At 38.0% G+C, this 11,722-nt stretch overlaps 1 protein-coding gene across 3 annotated transcripts; it reads right to left on the bottom strand.

Moving 5' to 3' along the window:
* Positions 1 to 454: 454 nt before the first annotated feature.
* On the bottom strand, positions 455 to 11,506 carry LOC131316410 (transcription factor MYB3R-1-like). 3 transcript variants are annotated; one of them, XM_058345757.1, is made up of 12 exons: positions 11,322 to 11,506; positions 9,599 to 9,816; positions 8,870 to 8,924; positions 7,960 to 8,017; positions 6,320 to 6,414; positions 6,081 to 6,184; positions 5,250 to 5,378; positions 3,200 to 4,997; positions 2,485 to 2,816; positions 1,674 to 1,788; positions 1,383 to 1,559; positions 455 to 765 (listed from the first exon to the last, which is right to left on the bottom strand). In XM_058345757.1, the coding sequence occupies exons 2-12, from the start codon at positions 9,673 to 9,675 to the stop codon at positions 613 to 615; spliced, it is 3,093 nt and encodes a 1,030-aa protein (XP_058201740.1). In that variant the 5' UTR covers positions 9,676 to 9,816; positions 11,322 to 11,506; the 3' UTR covers positions 455 to 612. The 3 variants fall into 3 exon arrangements, with proteins under 3 accessions (XP_058201740.1, XP_058201741.1, XP_058201743.1); XM_058345758.1 differs by lacking the exon at positions 11,322 to 11,506 and adding an exon at positions 10,895 to 10,987; XM_058345760.1 differs by lacking the exon at positions 11,322 to 11,506 and adding an exon at positions 10,498 to 10,626.
* Positions 11,507 to 11,722: the final 216 nt, after the last annotated feature.

Here is an 11,722-nt window from a genome sequence, read left to right on the forward strand (position 1 = left end):
ACCTACCATCAAACCGATTTCTGGTAATCTTATTGGCAAGTTCTTCGAAGTTGATGGTTCCAATCATTTAGCTTTGATACAGACGCTTAATGCTCAAAATTAGATGGGACTAGACCTAATTTCAATTTGCGATTGGTGGCGATATCATAAAGCACACAAATCGTACATGGGGTACCATAAAAATTACATGAGACATTACTGGGTTGTTATTTTTTACAATCACGAGCTGAGTTCACATAATTGGGTTTTTTTAGAAAAAATATATAACCGTTAACATTTAAGGTAATGGATTTTCAAGGTTGGTTTGAAAAAAAGAAGTGTGATCACAATTTGTTTGTCTACCATTTAGAAGGGGAGACAGACAGAAAGGGGGAAAGGATTTGCATTTTGTCTCCGTCAAAAACCATTATCCATGATGAGCCCAAGAAAAGTGAAATTTAGAATGAAATCAGAATTCATTAAACCATCTTTTCTCATTTAAATTAATTGAAATCCATATTGTAATTTTCCTGGAGAACAAAGAATGGAATACAGATAAAGGTAAATACAGAGATATGTATACAAGGACTTTGACATATTACAGCAGTAGGCTACTATGGTCAGAAAAATCTGCTACCTGCAACCCTTCAGCAAGTAGGAAGAGGGACTTGAGAAATTTAAGGCAGTTGAAGATTTCCCACTTTCTTTTTCTTTCGTGTTTTCCTTTTCCTTTTCTTTTCCTTTCCGAGGTGTCTCACATTCACTGAAATCTAGGCGGCGTTCGGTCTGCAGAAAATTCCAGAGGAGAAAAGAAAAACTTGAAAAAGGGTATAAAACAATAGATGTATTATGCAGCTCAGTCAAATTTTAACAAGTATCTGATATATTTTTAGCTTTATAGGAAAAACAAGTCCCAGAAATATGCATCAAAACCAGGTTTCTTTTCTGCAGCTTTATTGACCGAATTCTCTTTATTTATCAAAGAACATGCTACTTTATTTTGGACTTAACAAGCTTCTTGAGTGAATTAATAAAAGTGCATCTCCAGTCAATGCATAGACTTCATTTTCAAACTAGATTTCAGTTTTAGGAGAGGAGAATCACTCCTTTTTGCATCAGGAACTAGTTTTTCAGTAACCTTTGGAGTGAGAAAGAGAGAACTCTTAGGACCTGAAATAGACTTACGAATTGAAACCTTTAAAAGACATGAAGTCTTGGCTTCCTAATTTTCATCACTTACCCCACTTGTAGCAGTTGTCAAATTCTACGAAGAATTGGATAACTCCTTATCCTATATATAGCAATTTTTTTTTGTGAAAGGCTCAAATGACACAAGTGAATTTTTCAGATAGTAGATCGTATGCTGGAAAGAATTCTTGAGAAATGGGAATGCAAAATCATACCAATTGATCCAAATTCTGGTTCTTGGAGCATCTTCCCTTTAGAATTGTTTCAGGGGTTTCGTCTCCCAAAACCTCTTGGGCATCAGCAAATGCAGCTGCAGTATGCTCGCTTAACTGTTTCATTAGCCCGATGGCATCATAACTTCTGTCCCTAGGGCTCAAAAAGTACCCAATATCCTGCAACAAATTAAAGAAGAATATAAAGATACAGGAAAATGAAGAAACTGTCCCCAGGCCTCATATATCTTAGATAATGAATAAAGCAGAAGTAACTATCAGGACTTCAGCTACCTCAATTGTTATATCTGTATCAACCCTTGGGCCTGGCAGAAAAGAGTTCATGAACCAAGGAGACTTCCATGCTGATGGGGATTCAATACTTCTTTTGAAAGGAGTTTCCCCAAATCTGGGAATGAAGCTTTGTTAGAAAGGCATACCAACAAATAACAGTACAAATACGTAGTTTTCAATCTGCAATTGTACTTTTAACAGACTAGAGAGAAACAGGAAAATACCACAAATAATGCAAATTGAGAAGGCAGACAGACTCATATACATGTGAAATGATTTTGGTTTTAGTACTATTGGGTTGTGAAACCTGAGTAATGAACTCAAAGCCCTTGACTTGCCTGATCCAACTAAGGAAGTTACGGTAGCAGTATATATACAGCAGATAACATAAGGGCCGTCATCGTGACTTTCTTCCATTCAACAAAGTAGGGAAATCACGAGAGTCAACTAAGAGGCAATGAGGCATCCTTGGAACCATGTTGATCCAGTTGTGTTTGATCTTTATTCTTGTGCTATTGTGTGTGCATGTGCGCATGCGTGTGGTTGCTGCCTGACAAGTCCGACCCCCACCAAAAGCCTTAGGAAGATAAAAGAGACAGGTGCAGTGCTTTTGGTATTTCCTAAAAACAAAGATTCTAATCAACCCACAACTTGCCCTCATCCAGAGAAAAGAAAAGGTTCATGAAAAAGAATGGCAACTCCAGTGATCACACAATAGATGACGCTCCCGACTAGCATTATACAAATCACGTAACGAGTAAAAACGATCATAAAATAATGAGTAAAGAGAAGATAGCTAACAAGATCTTACATGCTCAAACCTTCAACACCAGCACTTCTAGCAGTAATTTCCTGGGGGTTTGATTCAGGAGCAGATTGTGCAGACACAACTGTAACTAGCCGACTTTTATCCTTCTTCCTGGAGACAATAGGAGGGCTAAGGAAAGATGATGGGTTCCCTGATGAAGATTCTGACAGAGCACATTGGCTTGATGTGGTTTGCAACATTCTAGAATACTGATTTGCAGGAGTTCTACTAGTTACGCCAAGGGCTCTGTCTGGTTTGATTTTTAGGTGATTCGGCGAAACGAATAGCAGATCATTGACATTATGTTCAAGCAGGACTCCAGAAGGTTGTTGCACCTGAGATAAGTAATTAATATAAAGAGCTTCTAATGAAAAGAAAAAAGGAAATGAAAAAACGAACATATTGTAGACTTTTTAGAATATGCAATGATGTTGGGATATCCATCTAGAAAAGGACCAAGATTATAGGACAGATGGAGTATTTGCAGCTACCCATGTATTACTAGAAATCTAGACCACGGGTCATGGTTATTGCTTAGCAACAGTAACTCTTGTACAACTTGTTGTCTGGCAACTTGACCAGAGACGGAAGGAATTTCAAGATACTAAACCGAGTGGAGAAAATGCGGACAAGGAGGTGAGAGTAGAACACAGATAAGCAACATATTCAAAACTAATTATTTATCCGATATATACACGAAAAGTACAATAAAACTCACACTTTGGGTCGCAGCCTCATGGTCACCCTCAGTTTTAGTGTCAAAACTAACAGTTCCTTGCTCTATCTTATCTTCAAAATGATTGCGATCAGACTGTGTCTCTGAATTTGTGTTTTCCACAATGATAGCATCTCTGGTCTCTTCTTTTTCTGCTTTTAGAGCAAAATCGGCATTTTCCTTGTCATAAGTGGACTTTCCGGACTTCCTAACCTGGTTTGACGAAGGAGACAGAAGCGGTACTCTATAATGGCTCCCATTCTCATCAAACATAACATCCAGTCGAGAAAAATCTCTAGCCAAACTGGAAAACGATTCATGATTCATGCCGCTCTCAAGCTTTTTCTCGATTCTCTTTTCTGACATTGGTGACACCAAATCACGGTTTCGTTTCTTTAATATTGATGGTGTGCATGTGAACGTTTTTGCAGCACTTTTCAGCACAGCATCTGGACTATCATCCCGCAACGGCGAGTCCCATAACCTAAATGGAGAAAAACAGTTTCCAGATGACATCATCAGTTGCCTGATACCAAGAGGACTGTACTCTTGCTGCATATCATTGCCAGATTGGATGAGATCACAGCTGAAAAATGGTATTTCTAAGCTTGGAAAACGAGGAGGCTCATAAAATAAAGCTCCGGTATCATTCTGTGCAGTTGACAGAGTTGAATTTTCATTCATAGAACAAGTTTGGATATTATTTGACGGTCCTGGAGCATCTACTGGAACTAGTGTTAAAGTTTCCTTTGCCTGATCTGGTTCACCTTGCAAACCCATATTATCTTCCTCATCATCCAAAGGTGAATTCACTGAGTCGCCTGCATAGATAAAACCATCACTTGGACTCTTTGCAATCTCCTCTTCCCGATTTTCATGTGAGAGGTCATTAAACTGATTGGAATCACTACCAAAGACAAGTCCACCATCATCAGGAGGAAGATGTGAAGGCACAGCAAAAAGTTGAGAGCATGAACTTCCTAACATCTCAGAATACAGGGCATCAGAGATCTGATAGTTTAATGGTTGACAAACCAACGAATTTTCAGATCCATTGAAATTAGTAGTATCTGGGCATATTGTGAGATTTCCAGAGGTAAAGTGTCCAACCACCTCCGCCTCTGGGTATATCACCCTGCAATATCCATCATCAGATATCAAAAATTGCTCTGGTTCATCGGATCCCAAGATCATAGAAGGTGAAGCATTTAAACCCATAGAACTTTGTAGTGGGAGAGGTATCACTTCATGGTTTTCATCGCCCCCCATACAATGCATCAAGAACTCTGATGATTCCTGCCCTAAATCCAATGAAGGTAAGTTTGGTAACTCATTCGAGTTGAGCAGCCAATTTTTACCTGCATAACTTCCCCAACCATGATGGTAATTATGTCCCAATTCTGGAATGGAAAAAGTAGCTTCTTGTAAAGCAATATTATAACTTTCACAATATGATGGCGGATTGGAGCTTGGATCATTTACGTGACTAGATTCTTCTGCCAGTAGGCATTCTTCTCTTGTTTGTGCCGCTGCATGGGACATGTCACTTGTAGATTGAGAACAACCAACAACATTTGAGCTTTGACTACATTCTGATATTTCCTCTGCTTCTGTGTCCTCTTTGGGAACACTGTCATCTCCACTGAACTGTTGTGGCGTTGAAGAAGATGAAGGTATTGATTGGATGAGGTGGCTGACATGAGGCAGGCCTTGGAACTGTGAAAGTAAGCCTGAGGCCAGGTATGAGTCTAGTTTCTTTTTTACGGAACTGTTCCAATGGTTTTTTATTGCATTGTCCGTCCTGATGACATACGGGAAAGATATTTCAAAACAACCGAAATGTTAAAGATTAATGTTAACCTAAGATCGGACGTGCTCACAAATTTGAGAAAAAGAGTAAGATACAAAGCTTTAACACAAGAAAAAAAAAACAGAAAATTGTATATGTGAAGTCAAAAAGAAAGGAGAGAGGTATAATATGACGGAAAGAGCATGTTTCAACTTGGTAAAAATAATCAAAATTCGTTGGGTTTCCTTCTGTATATGGATATACCTCCCAGGCAAGAATTTCGTCAACTCTGCCCACTTGTTCCCATATTGACGATGGGCATAAATCAAAGCCACTTCCTCTTCTTGAGTCCAGGCCTCTTTGTTGATACTGGGATTAAGATGATTGTGCCACCTAGGAAAGGCATGGTTTGATGTTAGGGGGAATGCATCATATAGTTGCCATCAATAACCGAAGAACCAAGACACAAAAGCAAATTAAACCATTAATCAAGCTGCATCCACCAGTTCAAAAGGCAATCGTTTGGAAAAGCATTAAAGTAAACCATTCATCCCCTAAACAGATAAAAACATGGTCAAAAAATGTTCAGCCAAGGAGAGAAAATATGCTCTAGTGAGCTACTCAAATCTCCAAACCAACATAAACACAGCTTTGAAACACCTTAAAACATCAAATCCTTGGGAATGCATGAAACGCAAAAGAACTTCCAATAGCAAAGAAGCAGCAGTCTTCAATGATCAATATAGTAAAACAAAATCAGTTGCCACTAGTGGCAATGTTTTATGTGCAAAGATGCTGAACTAGTGTTTCAAAATAGAGATCAAGTAACAAAGTAATATTAGTTACCTACGAAAGATTTTCCCACCCATATGAGTAGTATTAGCAGCAAAATTTGGTCTGATTGAGCAATTCAAGGTCAAGCCATGTACATGAGGGAGAATGCAGCATACAAGATTGAGAAAGTTCAAAAAAATCCCATAAGTTCCCCTTGTAAAAGTGCCTCAACGTTTCAAACCTATATATGCATGAAATTAGAGGGGGAATCATAGAAAATCCTCAGCATTCTGATGAAAAAATGAAGCTCCCTAACTTTACCTTTCCCGACATTGCTTTCCAATACGTCCAGGTAAATGCTGTGCAATGGTAGACCATTTTTTTGGCCCATACTTTTTCACCAATTCAATCATCACTTCATCCTCCTTGACATATGAGAGTAATTAATACGGACATATTAGTATCTACAGAATCAATAACTTAAATGTTATGGAGGGTGAATTTGACATTAGTAGTATTAGCAGCAAAATTTCAATCAAGGAACAACTAAGATGCCTCACCTCTTTAGTCCAAGGACCTTTGACAAGTTCCGGATTCAATACTTTCTGCCACCTGTGTAAGCACTGCACATCTGTTCGGTCTTTGAAAGATTCCGCTACAGCAAGCACAATTTTAACAAAAAGAAATCATGATTTGTATGGCTAGAATGTAAACCAAATACATGGGAGATGATCAATTGTAGTACCTAACTACTACACTACAAAATGAGAAAATTTTGCTGAAATTAACCTTAAAAGTTACAAGTGTAAGGCATTTAAGACAACTAAAAACAAAAACTATGGAGAATCTGCATGTTTAGTAAGAATAACGCGATAATCTAGCAATAAATGTAACTCCAGTCATAGATAAAGAGGTGCGCTGACAATGGAATTGGGAAAGAATGATATTCACGTAGTTGGCCTAAATATCTGATAGCCCTTATGTTGAGCTGATTTATTCAGAAGTAAGCAACTTCAAGCACTTTCCTTAGTAAAGGAAAAACTATGGCACTGTTGCAAAGTAAAATGCAGCACAAAAAGACCTGGCACAAAGTACATTATAACAAGCAATGTTCAATTTTCATATGTCTTCAAACTTCGAAGTATGAGGAAATAAACGGACTAAATCCACCTAGTGACCCAAAATCCAAGCACCCACACAAAATCTCCACTTTCCATATTAGATTTCCATGAAACTAGGACCTGCATGTTAAACCAACAAAGAGTAAAAAAGGAAGACAAGTTTAGGTAGACACAAAAACCAGTGGTGGTAGGTCTAGTTCGAAGACTACCTGAACCACCCCTAACTAGTAAATGGGCAATGCACCTTGGGCACCTGTAGGAAGACACCTTTCGACGGAAGCAAACTAAAGAAATGGTGGCTTCAGCATAATTCTTAATGGAGCTAGTCATTGTTTTGGCACTTGGCATGCGAGATTATCTCCTAACTCATCAGTAAAACCGTAGTTTGTTAAATTAACAGATATGGCATCAAACCACGGAAAGCATGATTGAAATTGAACCACAATTTAACACACATCCAAGCATCAAGTTTGTCTTGATTTGATGCAATCAATGGTTTCAAGTTTCTAGTTTAGCCAATTATCAGTATGTGTTTGCTGAAATCAGTTAATCCTACCAGTTTATAAAGCCTTCTCCTTACATTACAATTATTGGATTTTCTAGCCAACACTTCTCAGGCAATACAGTACTTGTTGACCCTGATGGAAATGTCTAAATCAAGCATTTAGATTCAACACCATTGTTAAAAAGAGAGCTTGAAGAATAGTATTGTCTATATCAAATGGAAGCTTCCAATGACTTTCCAACTTAAGAGGCATATTAGTCAGATATTTCTGGAGAAAGGAAATGTCTATAGCTGTCTGATTTACTTGATCCACATTTCAGGATTTATGCATGTCTGACAATTGACAAAGCTGATAAAATTACAGGAAGAAATCAATGGACAGAGAACACATGACATCATAAAATGAATTATTTTCGTTTTAAGAGAAAACTAGATATCCTGAAGAAAAAGAAGGAAGGAACAATGTAGCTCAGATAAAAAGAAAACAAGAGGGCAGTCACTCAATGAGTCCAATCTATCTTTATCTGCTTGACATGATAATGCAACTGTAAAATAGTCAATTTAAATATATTACCAATTTTTTTCCAGTTTTTTCCATTAAAGCGTTCAACTGCATTGCGCAAAATCTCATCCTGCAAAGAAAATAAAAACCATCTAATTAGGGAACTGTATATAATGAAAAAGAAGTGGATAAATTCATAAGATGAACAAAATACACCCACTCGAACACAGCAAACAAATCCTTCAAGTAGACCTGGGTCTTGTGGTTTGGCCCAAGTTCGTGAAGCTCGCCCCAGCCCGAGGCTTGGCCTCCAGCCCTTTTTGTTGGAAGAACAAAAAATAAAGGCCTGGAAGAAGCCCGCATAAGCCAGGTAATTCCGCACCCAGGACAAGGGTCTTGCGAATTGGCCATGCCTAGCCCGGCCTGGAATTTGGGGGGAGCCCGCGCATGGCCCAAGCTCGACACAACCCAGTGGAAACCCGCTTGGGGATGGGCCAGTGTAACACATACTGAGAAGGTACAAACTAACTTTGACCCAAATCCATTGAGAAAAAAATAACATTGTCAAAGCAAATTGTGATGAAGAGTTTCATGATAGACAATTTTTTCAATTTTAAATGGAACAACACACACCCACACACTTCAATCAAATTATCCTATGCTATAAAAATGTGCCAAACCAATGGCACTTAGAAAGACGAAAACATAAAAGAGTCACTATATTCATACTTCAATCAAATTATCCTATTTCAAAAATGGCACAAGTTACCAAAAAAGAATTATAAAGGCTTCTCTTACAATACGGTTATGAGTGCTTTGCAAAATAGGCAAGAGATTCCATGCGACGAAATGACATAAATATTCTTGAACTCAAGCTCCTAAATATGGAAAGAATTTGGCTATAGAATAACACCATGTTAACCTGGATCCGTAATACACGCAAGGATGACGTGTCAAAGAGATCAAGCAAAAAAAGATTTACCTCTTCCGTTGTCCATTGTCCCTTTGTAGAACGCCTTGTGGGGCCACTCGTCCTCCTATAAATGGTGCATAGCAAGAAGTAAGTAAAAATTGTAAACATCCTAACAGTCATTCTCCCAAATCAATGCCAAAAAAAGTTTAGGAAGTACAAAAAGAGATAGATCATTAGTGCTAGCAATTGTAATGGTCTTCTTCGGTTTTCAATTCCTTATCTTTTGGGGCATTAGAAACAAAGGGTTCAGCCTTGTTTAAACGGTATATTATGTCGATCTTTAGGGCAAAAAACAAAGAGGAACTATCATAATCTATTTTTAACAGAAGTCTAACAGATGTACAAGTCACCCTAATGAGTTATGAGTTCTCAATGGCCAACTGACATTAGTTCCACTACACAAGCAAGCTGGTAAGAGTTCAAGTGCTAAGCATGAAGCCACAAAAAATTGCCCTAGCTGGATAAAAGTATCACACTGAAGGGTTGCTGGTACAGCATCCCACCAATTTAAAAAACCTACTAACACTACCTTGGCATTCTCAATTACGTGAATATGTGAATGTTGAATAAGCAGGATAAAGATCCTGATGGTACAATGGAAGCCTTAGTTTCAATGACTAAAGGGTATAAAGGAATATGAGACGGGAATAATGTAAACTAAATGTATCTCAAGAATCTTGATAATAAAGTGAAAGATGAAAACTCTGAAAGCCAAAAAACTGTTCTGATGAAAAATACCCATGCAAAGGTCGCATTCTCTGGGAACCATTGCTAACAGCTTCTGAAGCAGTTTTTGTACTATCACTTTCCATCATCGGTTGACAAGGAAGCAAATATGCATACTCCAATTCCTGCTCGACGACAATTTTCTCTTGAATCTCTTCCCCAAATCATTATCAAGTTCCCTTTGTCTTAGCAGGAGTTACCTTCTCATAAAGGTAAAAGAGCACCAAAATCTAAGTCATAAAAGAAATAAGTGCATTAGAAATTATAACATATCCTGATGTACTAATTCACAAAAAGAAAAAAAAATCACAAAGAAAGTCGCGGAGAAAAATTATACGATCTGCACGAGTCTTTCCCAAAATCCTGATTGCAGGGAAAACCATAAAAGTAGAAGGAGAAGAAATCCATAATAAAACAGGATATTTCTTTGCTTTATTTTCATCTTTTCTTAATCAGAATTTCCTTTGGTGTGCAAAACCTTTATGATGAATTCAACACATGAAACTATGAATAGTGGGCAAAAATAACATCAAATACTGTCTCTTCATATGCATAAGCTTATTTTTGTTTTTTGACGTATTGAAGGAAGCATGAGACCTAAATTTATTTCATTGCAGTAAGACAAAAGCATCTGGACAGATAACCTTCCCCAAAACAATATTCACTCAACAAAAAAATAAGATTCACTTTTGCTCATGCCAGCATAATTACCCTTATAATTTCTCGCAAAACATAGCCCAACATCGACTACTATCATGTCGTCACAAGGTTTGTTTTTCCTCTCAATCAGAAATGAATCAGGCTTACATTGCACATTGGAACCTAAATCAGTGAACTAAGCACACAATTCTCCATTCTACAACTACTGAATGTACAGCTTCAATTAAAAAGTGAGCATCAGACATTATTACCTACTACAGAAATCAAACCAAGAAATCTAGCCCCAATCGAACACTGACTTGATCATTTTGATTGACATGGAATTTATAAGCCAAAAAATCTAAATCTACTGTGGGCAAAAAGATCATTTAAAAAATCAAACCATGTTTACCTAATTACCCAAAACATCCAAAGTAACTGTACCAATGATCTAAAAATCGCTAGGCTTTGCGCTAGTCAGGCAGAAAAGGGGTGAGTGTGGACTGGGAGAAGAAATCCAACTAGTTGGCCGCCTAGCGCCTAAGTGGGGACTAGGCGTCAACTAGTCAGCTGCCTAACGTTGGACCACCGACTAGCACCTAGGCGGGGACTAGCCGGCCTATGCGGCCAAATTTAGAGCACAGAACCATACAGAGTAACAGAGCTAACCTTCATTGACAAACTTTCGAAACAAGACCTTTTTCGGAATCTGAGAAACTACCCTATCTTTTTCCAGTAATTGAGAGCGAACCAAATTTTTGCTGCGAATGAGAATTTAAAACAAAAAACAAAACAAAACCCAACCGAACAGGACATTAGATCCAAACCAGTGAAACAAGTCATCAATTATCCTTTCCAAACACAAACCCTACCAAAGGGCAAAAAAGACGGGAAAAAAAAAAAAAAACGAAGAGAGATCAAATAAGAGGAGAACTAATTCAAAGTAAATTTGAAATCCATCAACGTAACTTGAGTACTACTCGATATACCAATGTAGCCCTTGAAATTTGAAATTCCGAGCTAAAAATTTAAATACATCGAAAGCAAATCAATCGATTTGAAGATTAGGAGAGTAAATAAAGCGAAGAGGACTCACCCAAGTAAGCTCGAAACGGCGTGATCCGATGGGAGAGAGAGTCATTCGATGGATTCCAAGCGCATTGCAGATCCGAGCAGAGAAGGGTCTTCGAATTGGAGAGAGAGAGAGAGAGAGAGAGAGAGAGAGAGTAGAGAGAGAGAGTGGAATTACAAACGGTCGGAGTTGAAATTTGAAATACTAAAGGGGCGGACAACGTAGTTCAAACCCTATGGTTAAAAGTCGAGCATGTTCGGGTAGATGGACGCTGGTGATTTGTCCACGTGGATATCTAATTCTCTCTTTTGGAGTAATTTGGTTCTTCTTGAAATTCCAACAGGGCCCAGGGAGTCGGTGGGAAGCAGAGCCAATATTTTCGATAGTCAAATACCTGAAAAAAACAATTACTATTAAAAGTATAT

Source organism: Rhododendron vialii, chromosome 2a (assembly GCF_030253575.1).
Source record: "Rhododendron vialii isolate Sample 1 chromosome 2a, ASM3025357v1".
Classification (NCBI taxonomy): domain Eukaryota; kingdom Viridiplantae; phylum Streptophyta; class Magnoliopsida; order Ericales; family Ericaceae; genus Rhododendron; species Rhododendron vialii.